Source organism: Schistocerca serialis, chromosome 1 (genome assembly GCF_023864345.2).
Source record: "Schistocerca serialis cubense isolate TAMUIC-IGC-003099 chromosome 1, iqSchSeri2.2, whole genome shotgun sequence".
Taxonomy (NCBI): Eukaryota; Metazoa; Arthropoda; class Insecta; order Orthoptera; family Acrididae; genus Schistocerca; species Schistocerca serialis.
This window is the reverse complement of record NC_064638.1, coordinates 894964659-894989960: the sequence shown is the minus strand read 5'-3', so window position 1 is coordinate 894989960 and position 25302 is coordinate 894964659. Positions and strand designations below refer to the sequence as shown.

The 25302-nt window shown below is 39.9% G+C and overlaps 2 protein-coding genes across 4 annotated transcripts in view; one reads left to right on the top strand and one right to left on the bottom strand.

Annotated features, from left to right (window-relative positions):
- The window catches only part of LOC126411634 (cadherin-87A), a 709414-nt gene extending 685637 nt beyond the window's left edge, over nucleotides 1-23777 (top strand). For both annotated transcript variants that reach the window (XM_050081378.1, XM_050081379.1), the window contains 2 exons: nucleotides 8809-8962; nucleotides 22580-23777. In XM_050081378.1, coding sequence (XP_049937335.1) covers nucleotides 8809-8961 — 153 coding nt within the window. In that variant the 3' untranslated portion in view covers nucleotide 8962; nucleotides 22580-23777. The remainder of the gene's footprint in view (nucleotides 1-8808; nucleotides 8963-22579) is intronic.
- LOC126411661 (uncharacterized) lies at nucleotides 12576-22449 on the bottom strand. 2 transcript variants are annotated; one of them, XM_050081380.1, is made up of 2 exons: nucleotides 22322-22449; nucleotides 12576-14249 (listed from the first exon to the last, which is right to left on the bottom strand). In XM_050081380.1, exon 2 carries the CDS (start codon nucleotides 13993-13995, stop codon nucleotides 12598-12600), a length of 1398 nt encoding a protein of 465 aa, XP_049937337.1. In that variant the 5' UTR covers nucleotides 13996-14249; nucleotides 22322-22449; the 3' UTR covers nucleotides 12576-12597. The 2 variants fall into 2 exon arrangements, with proteins under 2 accessions (XP_049937337.1, XP_049937338.1); XM_050081381.1 differs by lacking the exon at nucleotides 22322-22449 and adding an exon at nucleotides 14613-17650.
- Nucleotides 23778-25302: the final 1525 nt, after the last annotated feature.

Genomic DNA, 25302 nt, shown 5'->3' with positions numbered 1-25302 from the left:
AATTAAGAATGAGGAGTAGAGCAAGAAAAGTGAGGAAAAACTTGAGAGAGAGAGAGAGAAAGGGATGAGAAGACGGGGAGGGGGGAGTTAAAGATAAAAAGCAATAAATAATGAAACTCTACCAAGCAGAAAAGTCTACAGATGATAAAAGGGGAGATGGAGTGACTTGTTAATGGTGATTATGTTTAGGAGTGTGGTAGGATTCAACAGTATGATGAAGAAAAGGTTTAATTCTCTGGATTTCAGAGAAACAGGTACTGATGAGAGAATCCAAATGCCATTATAATGTACTAGGCACAGGGTTTCTGGAGTCATACCACAGAGCAGGCTGTCCTAATGCTGCCCCATGGGGCAAGGGCACCCCTGCCTGCCCCTGTTTAGCTTGTGGGCAGGTGCAGGTAGTGTAGGCTACCAGACAAATCGCCATATTGCATGCGTTCTGCACATGTGCACACTTCTAGGCCATCCATGCTCAGATGTGTTAGCCAGTGGGATACAACTGCATACGCTATAGCATGGCTACAAGACTGCCTGTGCATCAGCTATGCTTGTGCTGCCTAGCAAGCTGAACAGCCTGCTATAGAGGATGCACAATAACTGGCTGCTGGTCTCCCCAAAGCAGAAAATCCTACTGTGTTCATATATGCACTCAGTCAGTTTAGTCGTAGTCTCTCCTATATAAAAAGCTGTGCAGTGTTACTTTGTAAATAACTTTATAGTTTCACACATTGCTCTCCCATTGACATTGAAGCATTTAGCAGTGGTGAGGTTGGTGCAGGTGTGTGGGGCCTGATACAGTTTTACAGTGGAAATGATGGCAGGTAGGTTAGAAAATTTAAAAAGGGAAATAGATAGGTTAAAGTTAGATGTAGTGGGAATTAGTGAAGTTCGGTGGCAGGAGGAACAGGACATACAGGGATATAAATACAAAATCAAATAGGGGTAATGCAGGAGTAGGTTTAGTAATGAATAAAAAAATAGGAGTGTGGGTAAGCTACTACAAACAGTATAGTGAACGCATTATTGTGGCCAAGATAGACACGAAGCCCACGCCTACCACAATAGTACAAGTTTATATGCCAACTAGCTATGCAGATGACGAAGAGATTGATGAAATGTATGGTGAGATAAAAGAAATTATTCAGATAGTGAAGGGAGATGAAAATTTAATAGTCATGGGTGACTGGAATTCTACAGCAGGGAAAGGAAGAGAAGGAAACGTAGCAGGTGAATATGGAATGAAGGTAAGGAGTAAAAAAGGAAGCCGCCTGGTAGCATTTTGTACAGAGCATCACTTGATCATAGCCAATGCTTGGTTCAAGAATAATGAAAGAAGGTTGTATACGTGGAAGAACCCTGGAGATACTGGAAGGTTTCAGATAGATTATATAATGGTAAGACAGAGATTTAGGAACCAGGTTTTAAATTAGACATTTCCAGGGGTAGATGTGGGCTCTGGCCACAATTTATTGTTTGTGAACTGCAGATTTAAGCTGAAGAAACTGCAAAACGGTGGGAATTTACAGAGATGGGACCTGGATAAACTGACAGAACCAGAGGTTGTAGAGAGTTTAAGGGAGAGCATTAGGGAACGACTGACAAGAATGGGGGAAAGACATACAGTAGAAGAAGAATGTGTAGCTTTGAGAGGTGAAATGGTGAAGGCAGAAGAGAATAAAGTAGGTAAAAAGATAAGGGCTAGTAGAAATCCTTGAGTAACAGAAGATATATTGAATTTAATTGATGAAAGGAGAAAATATAAAAATGCAGTAAATGAAGCAGGCAAAAAGGAATAAACGTCTCAAAAATGAGATCGTCAGGAAGTGCCAAATGGATAAGCAGGGATGGATAGAGGTCAAATGTAAGGATGTAGAGGCTTATCTCACAAAGGTTAAGATAGATACTGCCTACAGGAAAATTAAAGAGACCTTTGGAGAAAAGAGAACCACGTGTATGAATATCAAGAGCTCAGATGGAAACCCAGTTCTAAGCAAAGAAGGGAAAGCAGAAAGGTGTTAGGAGTATATAGAGGGTCTATACAAGGGCGATTTACTTGAGGACAATATTATGGAAATGGAAGAGGATGTAGATGAAGATGAAATGGGAGATAGGATACTGCATGAAGAGTTTGACAGAGCACTAAAAGACTTAAGTCGAAACAAGGTCCCGGGAGTAGACAACATTCCATTGGAACTTCTGATAGCCTCAGGAGAGCCAGCCCTGACAAAACTCTACCATCTGGTGAGCAAGATGTATGAGAAGGCGAATACCCACAGACTTCAAGAAGAATATAATTATTCCAATCCTAAAGAAAGCAGGTGTTGACTGATGTGAAAATTATCGACCTCTCTGTTTAATAAGTCACGGCTGCAAAGTACTGACACGAATTCTTTACAGATGAATGGAAAAAACTGGTAGAAGCCGACCTCAGGGAGATCAATTTGGATTCTGTAGAAATGTTGGAACACATGAGGCAATACTGACCCTATGACTTATCTTAGAAGATAGATTAAGGAAAGGCAAACGTACATTTTTAGCATTTGTAGACTTAGAGAAAGCTTTTGACAATGTTGACTGGAATATTCTCTTTCAAACTCTGAAAGTGGCAGGGGTAAAATACAGGGAGCGAAAGGCTATTTACAATTTATACAGAAACCAGATGCCAGTTATAAGAGTCGAGTGGCATGAAAGGGAAGCAGAGGTTGGGCAGGGAGTCTGACAGGGTTGTAGCCTACCCCCCATGTTATTCAATCGGTATATTGAGCAAGCAGTAAAGGAAACAAAACAAAATTTCCAAGGAACTCTCACGGCATTTACTTGTAGCGATTTACATGAACCATAGAAAATCTTAAGCTGAAAGACTGAACATACATCTGAAACCCCCTTCTGTCCCTCTAAAACACTGTTCCTGGGTCACATACAATGATGATAAAACCTTCATGATCGGGATTCTTGGTAAGGAGAGCCTGTGGTATTTCCTCCAAATCCTCAGTATCTACTGTATTTACTCAAATCTAAGCCGCACTTTTTTCCGGTTTTTTGTAATCCAAAAAACCGCCTGCGGCTTAGAATCGAGTGCAATGTAAGCGGAAGTTCTGAAAAATGTTGGTAGGTGCTGCCACAACTAACTTCTGCCATTGAATATATGTAGCGCTACACAGGCATGCTTTGCAGGCACAAAGATAAATACTGGCGCCAAAACCTCTGTGTCAGTAAAAGTAAATACAAATTCCGTATTGTTCTTCTTCAAATGTAGCAGCATTTCAATGTACTACAAAAATCCGACTGGCAAGACTGTTTGGGATGTTTGCCAATATGGCCAACTCTATGTTCTGAATTTTTTCCTACCTGTGAGAAGAGATGGTTGCTAATTGGAACTTTTATGAACTGTGAATCACATGCAGTATTTTCTTCACGATAAGAATAATACAAATATAAACATTTTGCCATGTATTGTTTCGTGTTTGCAGGTATCTCATTTAAATCCTGTCTGCCTAATAAACTACGAAACTAGAATGAGACAATAGCAAACGCGGAAGAATATACATATCATGTCACGTTTATATTCGTATTATTCTTATGCCTAATAGTGATACAGTCAGAAATGAAGCATGGCAATTGACTAGATTTTTAAATCTAAGATGACTCTAATTTCTGTGCAGAATGTTATGTACTAAAGAGGCGTCTGCAAAGATTTTCAAACGGAGAAATATTTTCGCTAAACTCTCGTTCAAAACTTCTATCATACGCAGTATATTATTTGGTTCTTGTTGATCATTATCAAAGAAAGCAGCAGTGTACGTAACATCAAATTGCAGTCTCTTGCCATTGTTTCGTTTAAAGTGGTGGTAGCGTGCACAAAAGCAAGTCATGCCGCGAGCGGCGACAGGCCGTAAACACTCATTATCAGAATGCGACAAACAGTGCATGGCACAGTACAGTAATGCTTTTTCAGCTTAGAGTGACGTAAACACCTATAACAAAGAGAACAGCGCTTATCAGATCAAAGAAAAATAAGCAATCAATTCAAACCAGACGAAGCACGTGAAAAAGGAAGGGTACCCGTATAAATACGGATGGAGCACCTGACGCATAGCAATGGGTACCTGATAAAGCTTAACTGCTAAGCTTACGACTCGAAGCAAAGTACTGTAGCTGTATCGTCATTCGTTTGACCTAAATTGTGTCTCATATTACAATGGACCAACTTCGTTTCGATTTGGAGGTGCGGCCTAAAACTTTACTCTCCTCTTGAATTTCGAGTCTCAAATTTCAGGTGCGGCTTAGATTCGGGAAATTTGTTTTTCCTTGATTTCGAGTCTCATTTTTTAGGTGCGGCTTAGATTCGAGTAAATACGGTACTCCCAGATCTGCTTCATTTGAGCATATTCACCTAAATGAGCTTCCTTTCTGGGAGATTCAAATGGCCTTGCAAAAACTTCTGTTCACATCAACCAACAATAGTACGTCCATTTTAATGGCTATCACCTAGTCTGCATTAAGGTGCCCTACCATAGGGATTCGGCATTTGCATGTCCAGGGGGTAGCCTCAGTTAAACATGGTTGATAAACTTGCCAGAGCCTTTACAAATTCACTATATCTTGCTCAAGTAGTCCAAAATCAAATTTTCAAGTCCACCTCTTCCTGGTACATCGGAAAACACGCACCCACTGTATACCAGTCACTGACCAACACTCCCGTCAATACCCAATGTCACCCTGACCTTGAAAAGCTCAGGCACATCATTTTTCAGAGCTTCAAACATCTTATTGCATCCTGAGATGAGGGATATTCTACCACTCTCTCTCTCTCTCTATTCGTTTAGTCGGTTCCGACTCTTCGTGACCCCATGAACCAAATCACGCCACTTTTTCCTGTCTTGCACTTTCTCCCGTAGACCTTCCAGGTTGGAACACATTGCTTCTGTGATGCCATCGATCCATCTCATCCTCTGACGTCCTCTTCTTCTAGTTCCTTCAATCTTCCCCAGCATTAATGTTTTTTCCAGCGAGGCATGCCTTCGCATTGTGTGTCCAAAGTAGGTCAGCTTTTGTTTTAAGATTAGACCTTCCAGGGAGAAATCTGGTTTAATTTGCTCCAAAATTGATCTGTTGGTTCTCTTTGCACTCCATGGAACTCTAAGAAGTTTCCTCCAACACCACAATTCGAAGGAGTCAATTCTTCGCCGTTCAGCCTTTCTAATGGTCCAGGTCTCACATCCATACATCACAACTGGAAAGACCATAGCCCTCACAATACGGATCTTTGTTGCTAGTGTTATATCTCTGGACCTTATAACCTTGTCAAGGTTTGACATCGCCTGTCTACCGAGCAACAGGCGTCTCCGGATTTCATGGCTGCAGTCACCGTCAGCAGAGATCTGGGAACCGAGATAACTGAATGTGGTCACTACTTCCATGGTTTCTCCTGCTATATCCCACGAATTGGTAGGTGTAGTTGCCATAATTTTCGTTTTCTTCACATTCAGCATAAGACCAGCCTTTTCACTTTCGTCTTTCACCTTCAGTAAGAGTGTTCTCAAATCTTCTTCACTTTCTGCCAATAGGATCGTATCATCCGCGTACCTGAGGTTGTTTACATTTATTCCAGCTATTTTAATTCCTGTTTCTCCTTCATCTAGCCTTGCATTCCTCATGACATGTTCTGCATACAGATTGAATAAGTACGGTGACAGTATGCAGCCTTGCCGGACCCCTTTCTGAATCTTTATCCATTTCGTTGTTCCATACATAGTTCTCACCGTGGCTTCTTGGTCAAGGTATAAACTCCGTATCAGATGAATGAGGTGATCTGGTACACCCATGTTTTTTAGTACGTTCCATAATTTGTTGTGATCGACGCAGTCAAAGGCTTTGGCGTAGTCAATAAAGCAGAGGTACACATCTTTCTGGAATTCTCTCGCTTTTTCCATAATCCACCGAATGTTAGCAATTTGATCTCTAGTTCCTCTTCCTTTCCTAAATCCAGCTTGTTCTTCTGGCAGCTCTCGATCTAGATATTGGCGAAGTCTATTTTGTAAGATTTTCAACATAACTTTGCTAGCATGTGAAATAAGTGCGATTGTTCGATAATCTGAGCATTCTTTAGAACTTTTCTTCTTTGGAATGGGGATGAATACTGATCTTTTCCAGTCTTCTGGCCACTGCTGCGTGATCCATATTTTTTGACATATTGAGTGCAGCACCTTCACTGCATCCTTTCCAGTGACTTTAAACAATTCTGCTGGTATTTCATCATGTCCACTAGTTTTGTTATCAGCCATATTTTCAAGGGCCCACTGGATTTCGCTCTCCAAAATATCTGGCTCTAGTTCTAAATTAACATTAACATCAGCAGTAGGAGCCCTGTCATGATGCAGTTCTCTCTTGTATAGGTCTTCTACATATTCTGCCCATCTTTCCTTAACATCCTCCGCTTCACTCAGATCTTTCCCGTTTCTATCTTTTATCATTCCAATTTTTGCCTGGAATTTTCCTTTAATTTCTCTAATTTTCTTATAAAGATCTCTTGTCTTCCCCATTACGTTACTATCTTCAACTTCCTTGCACTGTTCATTAAAGAATATATTTTTATCTCTTCTAGCTAATTTCTGAAAATCTTTATTTAATTCAAACATAGCTGATCTATCTCCCTTGATTTTTGCTTTCCTTCGTTCTTCTGCAACTTGCAGTGCCTCAACTGATAGCCATCTAGCCTTCTTACTGTTCCTTTTCTTGGGAATGTGTTTCTCTGCTGCCTCCTTGACAGTATTAGCTACTTCTGTCCACATCTCTTGCGAGCTTTTGTCCTCCAGCTGTAATACATTAAATCTGTTTTGTACCTCTGCAGCATAGTCGGAGGGTATAGAGTTAAGGTCGTATCTGCAAGTTGGGATACTTTTTGGTACATTCTGAAGTTTCATCCGAAATTTTGCAATCAGGAGCTCATGATCTGATCCGCAGTCAGCACCAGGTCTTGTTGTAGCTGACTGAACCGCGCTCTTCCACCTCTGATTACAAAGTATGTAATCAATTTGGTTCCGGTGTTGGCCATCTGGCGAAGTCCAGGTATATAGGCGTCGTTTTGGTAGTTGAAACAGTGTATTAGTAATTATCAATGAATTTTCTTGGCAGAATTCTAGGAGTCTCTGTCCAGCTTCATTTGTTGTACCAAGACCATATTTCCCTGTTATACCTTCTACAGCTTCATTTCCCACTTTTGCATTCCAATCTCCAACTATGAAGACGATATCCTTTTTTGGTGTTGACAGTAGTAATTCTTGTAAATCTCCATAGAACTGGTCAATAATTTCCTTTTCAGCATCGGTTGTTGGTGCATAAACTTGAATTACTGTGATGTTGAGGGGCTGACCTTGAAGTCTGATGGACATCATTCTATCATTTTTATATTTGCATCCCATCACAGCTTTTCTCACTTTATCACTAACTATGAAGGCTACTCCATTACTTCTGTTGTTATCGTGCCCAGAATAATACACCATATGGCCATCCGAAGCAAATTCTCCCATGCCAGTCCACCTCATTTCACTTATTCCCAATATGTCGATGTTAATTTTCTCCATTTCTCTTTTCACTATGTCTAGTTTTCCTTGATACATGGATCTTACATTCCATGTTCCTATGCAGTGCTTCTCTTTGCACCATCTTACTCTTCGTGAAGCTCCTCTCAACCTGGTTCCCCCCGGAGATCCGATCGGGGAACTTGAAACTCCGGAACATTTTGAGCTGAGCGAAGCCATGGGGTTTTCTTGGGATAGTTCAGTGGTGGTTTCCCGTTGCCTTCCACTGTCCTCCAACTCCTATCTGCTCACCGACTCAGTTTCCCGCTGGGGTTGGTTACCCAACCTTCCGCTGAGTTGCTCGGCTTAACAGGGGCACCACGTGTAGGTAGGAAGTTGGAGAATTGAGGTGACAGAGGCTGTGAGAACTCTCTTGCTGAGTTCTTGTAATCGCATATCACCCCCATTTTATGCCAGAGTCTCATGATGTCTGCAGAGACCCCCCCAGGTCATTTCCTGGGCCCTATTCTACCACACATCATCTCATACTATCTGATGTCATAGACCATCCCTATGCCAGCCCTGTTCCTAATCTTGCATCACTTGGGTCGTACACAGGTGAATGACACACACACACACACACACACACACACACACACACTTGTGCCCCTAAGTGCTGGCTGGACGAACAATGGACATTGGGCATTATGTGTCCAGCCAGCACCATGTAGGGGCATAGGCACCTACAGTATTTACATTCTACCAGAACTTTTCTACTATTATCAAGACTTCAAATAGCTATTTCAGTAACTGTGCCATTTGGATAGCCCTGCTTACTCTCCCAGCACCAGCTCTTCTGAATCATATGAATGTAACTTCCATTCAGCAAATCCTCTGTCCTTACAATCCCCGTCATCTAAAGCTCTACAAGTTCACTGACCATTCCTGTACCATCACATTTCCTCATTTTCCATAGCCATCGTCCCATGCCCAAATCTCGTATGTATTCCCCCGCCCACTTTCTCATTACCTTCCATTGTCTTGTTGGCTTGTACAACTTATCCTCCTTCCCAGTTCTCACATGATGCACATTTTGTCCCCCCTCCCACTCTTTTTAGCCTGAGCATCCACTTACAAATAGTCAATGGGGATGAGTCTGTTTGTGTGTCTGTGTGGATTAGCTTGAAACCTTGTTAAGTCTATATGTCACAGGCCAGTCAGTTATAAGTAAGTGGTTATCTTCCCTCATTTTTATCTATTATTTATTTTTAATCTCCTTTTTTTTCAGATGTTTGAAGCTAGCCTTGGATTTCAAGGTTCAACTTTTCAAGTCCCTGAGCAACATCAGAATTCAAATAGTAATTCTGATGGCTTCAGATCACGAACAGCATTGACTATAAATAAGGATGGACAACCTGAATTTGTTGCAGAACTCATATAAGGTAAATTCTACGTGAACTAGTCTACTTATTTAACGTCTCAGTGTACAGCAAACAATGATTTGTTTGTTGTTACTTATTACAGCTAATTTAGTATCTTTATCTAGCACTACTGAGAATGATTTGTTCCGGGAAGAGTTACAGATCAAAATCACAACCACAGAAGAAAAATATGAGATATCTAATTATCAGTATATATTGCTTCCATTGCTGTTGCTTCCATTTTGTTTTGTGGTAGAAATTAGGAATTTTAGCTATCTGTATAGAGATGTAAAAGGAAGAAATACATGAATAAAGGAGTCAAAACCACTAGTTGTGTGTGTGTGTGTGTGTGTGGGAGGGGGGGGGGGGGGGTATAGGGTTTGGGCAAGATGTGGTTAAAAATAAACTGGAGCAAAAGGGAGCAAACATCGGTACAAAACTGATAGGACACATGACATAAGGTATTGCAGCCAAAGGATACTTTTATGTAAAAGAACATCAGATCTTTGGCTACTGAAGCTCAACTTAGCCATTATCAATCACAAAGAAGTGGTTCTGTGTAGGTCATATGACTTTGTAGCCTGGTTTTCCAGCCTATCATAGCTGAAAGGTTCACTGATGTTACCTTCAAACATTCACAACAGCCAGCTCAAAACCACCCATCAGCAATAATTCAAATCTGTAAATCATTAAGGTTTCATAGTTGAAACTACTATGGTGCCACTGCCAATACACTTCACCACAAAAAGTGAACAAAACCATCACGCCTCTTCGCTGTAGTCCGCATAATGACTGTTGTTGTTTACAGTTGTTTATCAGTAGTCGTGTTATCCTAAGTGAACGTAATAAAGTTATTAGTGAATAACTGAGAAATATCTGTTGTGGACAGGAGGTAAAGCTTCAGTTCACATTGTGGTGACCTCGAAAAGAAAAAGAAAAGTAAAGGACAACAGTGGAAAACATAGTCAGAAATAATGGATCCATTGACACAGGCAAGAAACTGGAATCAGAATGGAACAAGGTTTACCAGTTGACCCAGGAACCCATCCGCGACTTTTAATTCACTACAAAATGTCATGATAGAAGTAAATATACAAGATGTGAGGACATACATGTGACATGGGAATGTTAAGCTTCTTTCATTCTGCCTGATGTGACCTCAGCTTTGGTTTGCGCAAGCTGAATGAATATTTCAACTGTGTCAGATGTTCAATAATACTGACAGATTTAATATTGTGGTTTTGCGTCTGGATTTAGAAGTGGTAGAGGAAATAGGATAAACTTTCTCACAGCAAAGATACGCTGCACTATAGGAAGTTCTCGTGTGGCTATCATGAGAATGGCTTTCACCAGAATGGCAGTTACAAAAAATTCACACATGAAAACATGAGTGACAAGACACTGTCACAAGTGCTCAAAGCTCTACACAAATTAGCAGGCCCAGAACTCCTGCCTGTACAGTCTTTATGCATATTACAGCTTCATAAACTTCCAGCCACCATCCAGGCCATCATTGCAGCACAAACAGACTTCCCATTGAAAGTCTTGGCAAAGAAGGCAGACACCATTGTAAAAAGCTTAAGAGACATTTCTGTATGCGCAAAAATCAGCAACAGTCAAGACAAGGACTGAGGAATGGGCAGAGAGGTGGAAGCTGACACCATTGGTCCTGTAATGCGCGTGAATACCTCTCCCCAGCGGCAAACGTCAGTCGAACCCACCATGGACATCTAGCAACACAAGGGGCAAAACTAAACATGCAGGCAGCCACATACCAGCAGCAACTATGAAGTTGCAGTTGGAAAACAAGGAAAATTATTGCCATTCAACAAGCCTCCTGGAACAGTAGTGCTGGTGCCATAAGCATTTCAGCAACTCATCATTGTAATTACCCAAATTTCAAAGACAGGCATTAAGGGTTACTAATATCCATCAGCAACAGCACAAGTGCGTGGACTAGAGTGTGGTTAAAAAATATGCAAATACCACATTAGCAGCAGTCATCCAGTCACACTGATTGTTCACACAAGACTATCCAGTGGGTGACAAGTTTCTTATTGATACATGTTTGGAAGTCAGTGTCTGTTCAAGAGGAACCAATGACACACTGATGGCAACAATGCAACAGGTACTTACTGTGGCTACATCCAGTGAAAATGCTTAGCACTATACTTGGATTCAAACTTCCACCTGATATGGGCCTTAATGATTGCAGACATGCCTTGTCCGATAATCAGAGTGAACTTTTTACATCATTATCAGTTTATGCCCTACTTGATCAACTGCTGTTTAGTACCAGTACGCACAGAAAGGCTATTGCCAACTGTGCCTTCTGTGTCGGATCACATGCAGCGCAATGTGCCTATGGCTTTCCACAGGAAGATCCATTATCTCTTCCACATCATCCATGTTAGAGTATATTGATTCCATATTTGCAACAACACACTTATACATGTGTGCATCATTAAAGCAGAACCCCTCGAATTGTAACAATTCATATGCTGTTGGCAAAATCGTAGCCGTTATTTCATAATCTACTTCTAGACCTTCCAGACTCACCATGCCCTTCTATGCTCACACAATGTTCCGTATAACATCTGCATGACATGAAGTCAACACACTGCATTCTGCTCACAGTGTCTGCGCACAGAGAAGCTACTTGTGGTGCAAATGGAGTTTGACCAACTTCTGAAAGCAGGTATTGTGATCATGTTGGATAGTAAGTGGGCCTCCCCAGTCTACATTTTGTAAGAAAGATGATTCCTGGAGAACATGTGGAAATTGTAGAGTGCTCAATAGAAATACAATTCCAGACTGCTACCCTGCACCTAACGTAATGGATTTAAACAGCACCATTAGCATTTCCAAAATATTCAGTGTGATAGATTGCACCAAATTCCAGTGGCGCCAGCGAACAAAAAAAATCAGCAGTGATCAAACCATTTGGCTTGTATGAGTACCATTTGATGCCATTTGGCCTCAGGAATGCCACCCAAACTTGGCAGTGGTTCATGCACAAAGTGCTTAGAGAATTACAGATCATTTTTTTACTACATGGATGACATTCTTGTGTTTTCTACTTCAGTAGAATAGCATGCCATACACTTGCATCAGCTTTTCAGCCACCTACAACAATATGGCATGATTATTAACATAGCAAAGTGTGCATTGGGAAAATGTGAAGTTAAATTTCTGGGAGACTTGATTTCCCCACAGGCCTGTCACCATTGCCTGAGCGGGTCAATCAGTATTACAGATGCCTCTTCCCACAACTTACAAGAGACATCACAGATTCTTAGGTATGCTGAACTATTACACTGGGCAACAAAAAAAGATTTTTTTTTAAAAAGTCTAGGGTTTTCCTGCTGAATTAGACTAATTTTGATGCCCTGGGTCCGAAAATGACCTTGGTTTTGTTCTATCAGGTCAGGATTTTTTGCTACAGAAATTTTTAAAAATCGATTTTTCGTAAAAAAACAAATTTCTTTGTATCATCTGCTGAGAAACCCCAGAAGATTTTTTTCCGTTTTCCTCAAGAAATAAAAGTCAACGTATGCAAATTCATTAAGTTTTTATTTACTCCATCAAAGTAAATAAGCATATTTATCATAATATTAGTATAACAATGAGCGTTACGTGACACAAAAGTTCAGAGTTCACGGCATGAATCGGCATTTCTTCGATTCCCGTTTGTGAGCAGCTGCTGGGTTGTCTCTCTTCAGCATCCAGCAGTAGTCCACCATCATGACTGCGTCCCACCTCCCCTGGTACCTATCCTCCATTTGGCGCATGTCCTGATGGAACCTTTCTCCCTGCTCGTCGCTCATCGCCCCAAGGTTTTCAGGAAACTTCTCCATGTGTGAGTACAGGAAGTGCATCTTTATACTCATCAAACACCCGAGCTTTTGAAAGGCCTCTATCACGCTGCTGATGAGTCTGGCGTGGTTTGCTGCCTTCGTGTTCCCCAGGAAGTTGTTCACCACCTGCACAAACGATTTCCACGCGGCGCACTCTAACGTGTTCATGGAGTTTTCGAACTCTGTGTCCTTTATGAGCTGCCGTATCTGTAGCCCATAGAAAATGCCGGCCTTCAGCTTCTCAATGGTCAGTCGCGGAAAGGCTCGGCACAGGTAGTGGAAGCACCTCCCATCCTTGTCCAGAGCACGCGTGAACTGTTTCATTAACCCAAGCTTCATGTGTAGCGGTGGGATCAATATCTTCTCCCGGTCAACAAGAGGTTCGTTTATGATGTTTCTCGCACCAGGTACTAACTGCTCTCGTGGCGGCCACACTTTCTTTACATAGTGCTGGGCTCTGTCTCGACTGTCCCACATACATATAAAGCATGGGTATTTCGTGAACCCGGACTGCTGACCAAGTAGAAAGTTCACCATCTTGAAGTCGACGCAGATGATCCATTGGTGCTGCTCATATTGTATTTTGTCGAGCACGTACTTCACTGCTTCATATTTCTCTACGAGAGTTGTGGAGTGAGCAAGAGGGATTGAGGCGAACTCGTTCCCGTTGTGGAGGAGCACACACTTCAAAGAGCGCTTGCAGCTGTCAATAAAGAGTTGCCAATCTCTCGGATCGTATGTAGGAGCCCCGAGTTTAACAAGAAGACCGGCGACATCTCGGCAGTACACTAGGTCTTCCTCCTGGCAGAAGTAGCCCATGTAGTCCTCATGCCTTCTACGAAAGAAAGTGATACGCGCGTCCTCGCCAAGTAGATTTTTCTCTTTGAGTCTGGAGGCCAACAGCTCGGATGAAGTCTTCGACAAGCTGAGATCCCGAACAAGATCATTAAGCTCACATTGTGAAAAGAGCTGCCGACCATCTTGTGCTTCATACTCCTCGTCTGCTATATATCCTCCCTTGTCTGCAGTGGTGGCCTCGTCGATGTTAGGAAGCTCTGTGAACGCTGGTACAGGAATTTCTTCGCAGTGAAGGTCGGGGTACTGGAGGCTGTGCCGATTCTTCCGGTTGATGCCAGTAATATTGATGGCGCAGAAGTAACAATCCGATGCATGGTCAAAGGGCTCCCTCCAAACCATCGGAATCCCAAACTTCAGTGAAGTTTTCGTGCCCTTCGTCCACCGCCGGAGGTATTCCACGCACTTCTTGCAGACCGTGTGCGGTGCCCAGGGCTTATCTTGGTCACCCAGCTTGACTTGAAAGTAAGCCTGGTAGGCCTTCTTCACATATCCAGTGATGTTCTTCCTGTCCACTGAAAGCGTGTATTCTCCGCAGATGTAGCAGAAAAGTCTGGATTATTCATGCATGAACGTCGCGCAGAAGCCATATCAATCTGAAATAGTAATAGAAATATGCAGTTGATTGTCAGACAATAAAAATTAGAATAAATTTTATACTATAGTAAGAAAAAAAGGCATCTATTGGAATGATTAACTGTTACAATCTTAAAGGCTTCTTTTGTTTTCATATGTCCTGAATAATCCCCTTAAAACCCCTAATATTAGCATATTGAAGCCTATAAAAAGGCTTACATTTCAGGGAAAAATGGTCATGTAGGCCTATGGCTGTATCTCAAAAAGTTGACCTGATAGAGCAAAATCAATGTGATATTCGGACTCAGAACACCAAAATTAGTCTAAATCAGCTGAGAAACCCATGACTTTTTTTGGTTGTTGCCCAGTGTTATTGATGTCACCTGCCTCACTTAGCAGCCATCCAGTAGGCACTCACAGTGCTAATTGTGCAAGAGTACTGCAGGGAATCTTAAGATACTGTGGACTCCATATACTGAAATATCTTTCCACAAACTCAAGAAACATCTATCACAGGCAACACAGCTGGGACACCAATATTGAGTGCCCCCTTGATATATATGGTAGATGTGGGCCAAACAGCGGTGGGAGTGGCTCTGCAACAAAAAGTTGAGGGCATTTGACAGCCATTTGCCTTTTTCTCAAAGAACATGAGCCAACAATGGCAAAAATGGAGCACCACTGATCATGAGTTGTTTACTATTCATTTAGCAATAAAAAATTTCGGCCCATTGGTTGAAGGGAGACATTTTGCAGTTTATATTGACTACAAGCCACTGGTAGCTATTTTTCAGTGTGATACTAATTTCAGCTCATCACATCAGTGCAGGCAGGTCAAGTATATTGCCCGGTTCTCAAGTGATGTGCAGCACATAGCAGCACATAGCAGGGAAAGACAATGTGGTTGCAGATAGCCTCTCTTGGAACTGTGCTAGTTTAAACTCCATTCATTGGGCAAAGATAGTGTTAAAATAACAGAACTGCATTGCAGCTCAGATCTGTGCCAGCCATGGATGTGCTGGACAGTATTTGGTGTGACATAGCAAAAGCAAAGCAGTGACTCTACATACCAAAACAGTGATATAATTTAGCACATCTGGGAGTTCAAGTGACAGCCAAGCTTGTCTCCACTGAAGTTGTGTGGATGAAAGTGCAGAAAGATTGTCATGCATGGGCATGTATGTGCCTGACATGCCAGCATAATAAGATCAGCAGTCATGTCTTCACTCTTGTTGCTTACTTCCTGATGTCGTCAGCTAGATTTTTGCATACACATTTGGACAATGTATGGCTGTTACCATACTCTGTGCACCAACTTTATTTGCTGATGATCATTGATCATTTTGCAATGTGGCCAGAGGTCATTGCGATACAAGATACTGTACATCCACTGAATCGGTTGGGAGAGCATTACTGCAGGCTTGGCTCTCCAGGTTTGGCATTCCGCAAGATGTAACTATGGATCGAGGGAGACAATTTGAAAGCCAACGTTTCAGTGAACTTTTCCTCCTGTGTGGCCACAACCACATCCATGATGCAAGCTACCATCCAGCTAGCAATGGACTGGTAAAGCAGTTTTACCGTACTCTTAAAATGGCCCTAACGTGCAGTTCATCACAATGGTCAGAACCACTGCCACTGGTTCTACTCAAGTTGAGAATGGCAGTGGAGAGCATCCAATGCCCACCAGCACAGTTGGTCTAAGGCAAGCAGCTGAAGGTTCCAGGAGAATTGATCTTGCCAGCATCCACTCAACTAGTTGTCTTGGAGCTGAGCACACAGTTTGGATAAAAATCAGTCTCAGAATGAGGGCCATTCAGCCTACCACTCCTGTACTAAATGGAGACTGGCAGGTGTTTGTTCATAGAAACATAACAAAAACATCCCACATGTGGCACAAGGATGATACCGTGTGACCACCCCTTGTTTCGCCATATTTAGTACCGTACTGAGAAATCACACTTTCAATGTTGGTAAACAGGAAGCAGTCTCAATAGAGTGACTCAGGCCTGTGTACACTGATGAAGAGATGCTCCCTTATCATTCCTTGACATCGCACTCAAAGGAGGCTGATCCTTTGGCACCAATAGAAGAAACCAAAGCGTCTACCTTGGAACAGGAGCAATCCTTGCCTGCACCAGCCATTTTCTCGAGAACCAGCAGGCAGATAAAGTGCAATATCCCTCGCTTACTGGGGGGCACCCAGTTTCAATAAAGGGAAAGGTAGTTGATGTGGTGACACCTCCAATACACTCCGCCACAATAACCGAACAAAACAACCACAGATTATTAAAAGCATCTTTGATGCAGTCAGCATATAGTGATTGTTGTTATTTACAGTTGTTTATCAGTTGTTTGTTGTTTTATCCTAAGCAAGCATAATGATGTTACTGGTGAATAAATGAGCAATATTTACGGTGGATGACAGACAAAGCTCAATTTCCCATACTACCATCAACAATACCAGACCAGCACAACCAGAAACAGCCTAGGATACAGAAATACAGACACATACACATTATACATTAAGGAAATTATATGTGACAGTTCAATTAAGTATTAGATTGAATATAGGTAAATATTGTGTTATCAACTACATTTGAATCTGTAGTAAACTCACTAGTGTAGTGAGAAGCAAATATTAGAACTACTGCTGAAGAGCAACACTGTGAGGTTGGCCTCCTTATTAGCATTGTCTGCAGAACACATTAATGCTGTGTGAATGACAGTGCTTCATTCATGAACAGAAACTTGTGGAACACTGTAACTGTGTTGTTTAGCAAAGTACAGTACTGGAAGTAAATTAAAGGAAGGAAGGAAGGTTAAAGTTTAATGTCCCACTGATAATTAGATCATTAGAGATGGAGCACAAACTCGAAATGTTTCAAGGATCAGGGAGGAAATCACCCGTGCCCTTCTAAAGGAACCATATTGACATTTTCCTGGAGCAATTTAGGAAAATCATGGAAAACCTAAATGTGGATGGCCAGATATCGGTTTGAACTATCATTCTTTAGAATGCGAGTCCAGTATGCTAACCACTGCTACCTTTCTTGGTGATTTAAATTAGGCCCTGTGATAGCTTTTTAATGAATTCCTACTTAACAGCCTTCTTTGGCTTTTACAATAACTACATGTGATGCTCTGCACTGATCACCTGGATTCTGTGCAGATTATCAGGCACAAATTCTCTGATGCATGCATGAAGTATCTTGTCTATTTGTGGCTACCATTTGAACTGGCATTTCTTTTCCAATGTCAAAAGATATATCTAGGGTTCATTTCAAGTCAAGTGTGGGCTGTAATTATTGTACGGCATTGAAACATGGTAGATATTCTAATGTGAAACCAATTTATGCTGGTAAAAAAAATAGCTCCGATTCTAGCCACCAGGTGCTAATCTGTCACAGTGAATGCAAGGAAAGACATACACAAATGGTTCCAATTATAATGGATTAGGAATGGGACATGGGCAGAAAATGTCAAAAAAGTGTTGATATTATTAAAGACTGCTTACATGATTTGTTCAATATGAGCACCAGAGATGTTGACAAGATGATTTACAGTTCCAAATATGCACTTGGCCAAAATTAGAACTAATTTTTTCCAATGTAAATCGATTCCACATTAACACATTAGAATATGTACCAAATTTTGCTACCATATGATGATTACAGCCCAAACGGGCCTTTGGGAGCAGCTGCACTTTAATTTTTTTTAACATACTGGGTAGTTATAATTAAAGTACACTATGGGAGGATAGTCCTGTTAATAGGAAAAGCTAATCAATAGAGTTACCCTTTTTACAGAATTTGACCATGAGTTGTGTATAATGGATAAGTAAATCAGACTATTCAGTTCTTTTCTAAGATCTTACTCAGCAGTTAGAAAGAAATGCAGTATGAATAATATTATACTGAAGCTAGGACAACTCAGTTCCAAATACATTTAGTGGTTTAAAATATGTACTAACAGTCACCAGCCTATCCAGGCAATGAAACAGTGAAGTACTGGAAAAGCAGAAGTATGAATTTTGCCTATTTTCTTCTACTGTTGCTTCTTCAAATAAATATTACTCCGCATAAACAAAGTTGGACTACACCCTTATACATTACGTTTTTAAAAGAGAAAAAGCCCAGTAGATAATTTAAGGAACTAAAAAAATTTGGCCAAGGGGTACCTTTAGAAAAGCACTTTCCACAATCATCAAACTCAGATACTAAAATACTTAAATACTAAAGCATACACTTTTTATACTGAACATTTCAGGTCAAGAAAACCTATTTTTCTGGAATACACTTTCAAAAACTATTATTCTCTGATCTAACTCTGTATAGTCATTTAACAGATTCTAGTAACTTGGCTTCACTCTGATTGAATTTTACGTAAGAAAACTTTTACTATAATAGTTTGTAATAGTTAAGAAAACTTTCTCATTATTTACAAAAAACAATTTAAATGGTGCCTCTTTACATTAACTTGGCACTTCATAAATCTGTAAAACAGGGTACTCGGATTAATCAAAGACCAGAAAGGAACGCTATATAGGTGTATGATTAGGATGAAATAACAGGGTGAACCAGTTTCTTTAAAGTTCATGAGAGAGGAGGGAGGGGGGGGGGGCAAAAAAAGATTTAAATTAATGGTTCATGCTTGTTGTTGTTGTGGTCTTCAGTCCTGAGACTGGTTTGATGCAGCTCTCCATGCTACTCTATCCTGTGCAAGCTTCTTCATCTCCCAGTACTTACTGCAACCTACATCCTTCTGAATCTGCTTAGTGTATTCATCTCTTGGTCTCCCTCTACGATTTTTACCCTCCACGCTGCCCTCCAATGCTAAATTTGTGATTCCTTGATGCCTCAAAACATGTCCTACCAACCGATCCCTTCTTCTGGTCAAGTTGTGCCACAAACTTCTCTTCTCCCCAATCTTATTCAATACCTCCTCATTAGTTACGTGATCTACCCACCTTATCTTCAGCATTCTTCTGTAGCACCACATTTCGAAAGCTTCTATTCTCTTCTTGTCCAAACTAGTTATCGTCCATGTTTCACTTCCATACATGGCTACACTCCATACAAATACTTTTCAGAAACGACTTCCTGACATTTAAATCTATACTCGATGTTAACAAATTTCTCTTCTTCAGAAATGCTTTCCTTGCCATTGCCAGTCTACATTTTATATCCTCTCTACTTCGACCATCATCAGTTATTTTACTCCCTAAATAGCAAAACTCCTTTACTACTTTAAGTGTCTCATTTCCTAATCTAATTCCCTCAGCATCACCCGATTTAATTTGACTACATTCTATTATCCTCGTTTTGCTTTTGTTGATGTTCATCTTATACCCTCCTTTCAAGACACTGTCCATTCCGTTCAACTGCTCTTCCAAGTCCTTTGCCGTCTCTGACAGAATCACAAAAATGCTTACAAATCATGCTTACAAAAGGAAAATACCAAAAAAAATCTTGTCTGGTGGCTGTAGGCTTGGGTGTATGACGAACAATTATGCTGACTACACTACCCACAGTAGTGCTGTGTGGGCTCAATTTCTCTTCTTGGCATTGTTCAACCTTAAATACAGTAGCCCAGCAACTTGCAGCCATGCCATAAGCCATTTTCAATCTTCATCTGAGGCATTTTTGTGCAAATTTGCAGGCAAAGCTTCTCCTGCTCCTCAATAACTGCTGCCTACAGACTGCGTGACTTACTTTCCACATTTACTCTAGGTAGCGTGCCAATTCGCCCTTGCCACCTTTTCCAGTCCCCAAAGCCATTTTCATTTCAAACAACAGCACACTGGTTTTTACATAACACCTATTTTTTACATTGTTCCTAAGCGTGAACATTTCTTACAATTGTCCAATTTACATCACCTAGAATAGTTTACACACACAACTATTTTTAAATACAAATGTCGACAGAAAATTTTTAATGTAATAAATATAGTACCAATATGTGAAAATTTTAAAGCAAAAAAATTATTAAAATTATAGATGAACCATAAACAAATAGTGTTATAATACAAAACTTTGCACTGAGTTTGAAGATTTATTATTTGATGTCCACACAGTGCATTATTATTTTCTGCATAATTTCACCGTAAAGTGATAATTAACTTAAAAGTGATTGGTCCATGTGTATCTGCTCATTAATAATATAATTTTTTATCCTTAGTGTTATTTGTAAAGAAAATGCTTCAAACAACAGACTAATGGCCATAAAATAAAAATCACCAGTGATATGAACACTGGCCATGGCAGCCTACATTGTACAATTAGTAATTTGACTATCTTAAGTGATTATGCTGCTGTTATAAAATTGATCTCCACCTGTAGGAATGTGTGAAAATCATTTCACTGGAGAGAAGTTAAAGATGCGCTACTATACTATAGAGCGTGAAGCTAGGGGATGGAGGGGCCAGTATTGAAGGCACCACCACAACCTTTCCCTCACCCTTCCCCCACTTGTGTTCTTGTCATACACTTCTGTCATCAGAAGCCTCAGCCTGCAGACCCATTTATATTTAGCTGAAGTTGGCAAACTACGTCACTGTCTAACAAATATATACATAACACATCACACGGCACTCACCTGAAAGTGCCATGATTACCAAAATTGTCAGACAGCACACTGCAATAAAGATTTTAGTGCCAGAAGTGGACAATGAATTCTTTAGAACAGTTTATTATGGCTGTGAAATTATGTATCAAGAACTGTGTGAAAATGATGTAGTGAAATAGCAGCTATAGCTCCATTCTCGAACCATTCCCTGTTAACATATTCTTGTGTGACTTATAAGATATATTGTAGCAAAATACATGATTACTACTCATCTGCGAAATTATAAAGCTATTTCAGATCTGATTAAAGGACATCAACCATTCATTAGCTCCGCATGTTAGTTTTAACCTTACTACAATGCAGAAAATAAATGTTATTGTTATTATAGACAGTGGCAGATTTGGCAATATATACCACTATTTCCTACTCTTATCTAAAATCTGATGGTGACTTTTGTGTCAGAAAAGAAAGTGGTGAATGTGCAGCTGAGTTCTTATTCCAGATCAGTTTGTCACTTATTACTGAATCCAGCTTTCTTGGCCACTTTAAAATGACATGCAAAATAGTGGACATCAAAATGTGGTAAAGCCCTTTATATAAAAGGGTTATCATCTCAGCTGAAACAATGAGCAATGGGAGTATGGGAGTATCATGTGGTCCCCAAAAGTTTCTGCACTCTAAGTACAGTTCAAAAAAGAAAGAGCAAATAATTGTCAACTCCTTTATTGGAGGCTTTAAGTCCATTGCTTTACATTAGTGAAAGCTAGGACACATTTTGCAAGCAAAAAGACTGAGATTCCTCAAACTTCAGCATAGATGGGAAAGTTCCCATTAGCAACAAGAAGGAAGATGATACAGACTATTGAAGTGTATTACAAATCCACACGATCAAGCTTTCTGTAATCATCTGAAGATGAGGGCTACCACAAGATTAGGTGAAGATCTCTGAAAAGTGATTAGAACCAGTCATGTTTTGTATCATGTCTTGTATTCATTTTGTATAAACTTAAGGCAGTTTTACAAACAAGTGACCAATCATGTGCCCCAGCTGTCATCCATGTAGCATCATAAGAAGCAATGACTACCAAACATACAAATTTTGTTAACAGGGTTTATGTGGCAATAATGCACTTCATTCATACTACTGCTGGCATGGCTTTGCGACTTTTGCTACCATCATTCACTTCTGCATTCACTGTATGGAAATGTTGCACATTTGTGAAGAGAGCTATGATTTTCCATTGTGTGCTATCTATTTTTTTGTTTGCAAATTAAGATGACTCAGTTGCAAGCCATACAGATCCAAAAAAAGGAGAGTGAATTTTTGATGGTATTTTTCATATACTTTTCACAGAGATAATGAGCACAGTCACACAATATCATCTTTCCTATATCTAAAAAACTGACAAGTATTTTTTTCTTGCTTGTGGATATTTTAATTCATCGCATCCCCTTCATACATAAAATAGAACACCCAGAATGTTTATAGGTAGCTGTATCCACTTCATATCACATACAAACTCACAATTTTTGTTAAATAATTAAGGCAGCAACATAGCAGTGGCAGCATTTTCAAGTAGAACTTTTCAAGGAACACGTCATCACAATTTTTCATCCTTCATAACCAATTTTCCTGTAATAAAGGCTCCAGAGATTGGAAACTCAATACTACTACATAAATTTTAGTATGAACATATTTTCTGCACAATTTAACATATTTTCTGCCTAATTTTTTGCTCAATAACAACAGAATAATAGTAAAAAATGTTACCTTTTGTTTCAGTCTGAGAAGACCTCTCCAGTGAAGCATGAATATGGTACTGGAAAGATTTCTGCCAAAGTTTTGCTTTCTCGTGTTGACAAAAAACCACAAATGTGATAAGAGAATTGATGGACTGCCCAGAGCAACAGTAATACAAAACATGAATGTACATATGTGTGTGTGTGTGTTTGTTTGTTTGTAGGCCTGGTACTCTTAATGAATGACATTCAGATTTTATACCGATCAATTGACTTAAGATGACACAGAATGGAAATTTTTTGAATGTCCATCCTTTTGATTGGAGGTGTCAGGGACTTTGGCCATTCACTTATGCAATAAAATGGAACACCTACAGCCATCCTTTCGATGTTACTTATTATATGGCTACCAGTTTTGGTGCACTATCTTGAGGTCATAACTGATGCTGAGGGGGTTAACTCCAAACATCTGTGAACTGGTTTTCACAGACTACCTGTAACAACAATGTTGTGTCTCCAGCAATCAACTTGGTAGTAGATGGTTAGAGACACAACATTGTCATTATAGGTAATCCGCAAAAACCATTTCATAGATGTTGGCCACTGATAAATCGTTTATACAATTGGAGTTAATCCCTTCATTATCAGTTAAGGCCTGAAAATTGTGCACTAGAGCACCAAAACTGGTAGCCATGTAACAAATAACATCTTAAGGACAGCTGTAGGCATTCCATTTTATTACACAGAATAGTGATATCTGTAGCAGACCAACCTGATATGAAGTACAGAATTCTGCTGCATTGTGTAATATTTTTTATAAAATAAGTGCATCAACTGCACTGTAAAAATTAAGAAATTTTCACAAGTGGTGTCTTCATTTGTACCTCATAAGGAAAATGCGTGGATGTAATCAGTGCCAAAGTGAAACATACAACTGTATGGCAGGTTTATGCAACTGATAAATGTAATAGATTAAGTCCAGAAACAATGTGTTGTAACAAACTTTTAATAGCTGAGTAAAAGGAAGAATAATTTTCTGTACAACAATTACACTTCAATATTAATAAGATATAATTATTGTTGTAAATGTAAAAGTGTATATATAATGTTAATAGTGTTTTAAACTACATTGTATCTTAGAACTATTTGTTTCATATCATGAGAAATTTATACACTGTTAATTTAAGTTACAATGTCATGTGAAACTTATTTTTACAATTTAATATTGTGACAAACTGAATGTGTAAAATACAGTAAACAGTATGCCAAATGTTTTTACAAAATAACTTTTTTATTCACTTACACTAGAAATTTTCATCTTCCTGTCAACAAATTAACAATTAAACTTTGTTTCCATCGAGTATTTAAAAGCCTATAATTTCAAAAATAATATATAGGGACACTAAAACTGATTTGAATATGCACAAATTGTTCAGGCTATCTACTTCAACCCTACACAAATAATACAGATTGTCATATTTGCACAGTTTGTGTGTTGATACTTACTGAAAATGGACAATTCTGCCCATGAACACTCTGTCTCTCTCTCTCTGTGTGTGTATGCGTGTGTTGCTCTCTTTCTAATACAATGAAAAGTTGTGAGGTTCCTGGGGTGCACTTGAAATTATCTATTGCTGTGTCACTAATCCCAATTGCCTAGCAACACCTTCACTTCAGCAATGGACTGATTATGTTCAGGGAAGATTACAAGATGTTGGTATGGCTGGATACAGTTAACTATCACATGGATATAAGTACCAGATGCCCAGAAAATCCTAGATGTGCCATGTATTTTAACCTCCTTTCCAGCGTCTGGAATCAGTTTAAAAAAAAATCTTAATTATCCTAAAATTTGAGAAATTTTATTTTCATTAGTATTATTGGAAGTGCAAAAAACAAAAAGAATATGGATATTACAACCAATTTTGATGATTATGTAGGGTATTGAAATTTACATCTAACTTTTATATTTGCATAGTTATTTATTTGAAATTATACAGTACGTACATTCTTTTATGGGAATATGATTGCATATATTAAAAGTCCATTAAATTTCGATGTAGGCACCTGTGGAATCGATCAATCTCCTCAAATGATCTGGAATGGAATCCACAGGTTTCTGAACAAGGTTGTGTGGAATGTGAATAAGAACTTGCCGAATCTGCTTCCAGTTCATCCAGGGCGCAAGATTTTATCCAGCACACCACCGTTTTCCTTGCTGTGCTGGTAATTTGAATGGCCACAGAGTGTCAGGTCTGGATTTTATGCAGAAACTTACCATCCAACCAGTTCCACATTATATTTGCAAAGTGAGACAATGCACTGTCTTTCATGAAGATAATGTCATCGGTACTTTCCCATCCACATACTGTGGGCCAAATGTAATCCTGAAGCATTTGGGCCGATGACATTTGTAGCCATTATTCCACACCACATGGTCACTTTCGAACAAAAATGCATCGTCTCCGCCTTTGCTCCAGGTCGTGTCTGCCCAGTAATGGTAACTGTGCCACCTGATGGGAACCTCCCATATGGAATATGATCTCATCACTCCAGAGGAAGTTGTGAAACAACTGACGCCTGTCTTCGTGCCAACCGAACATCCACTCCCCGTAATCCATTCCATGATCAGTCTTCTAGTGTCAGCTGCTGCACATAATGTAGTTTCCATGCTTGAAAGTTTAATTCTTTATGAAACACCTGATGCACAGTGTGCCTCATGTGTCCACTCTCACAAGATGCCTGATGTGTTGATTTCCCCAGGCC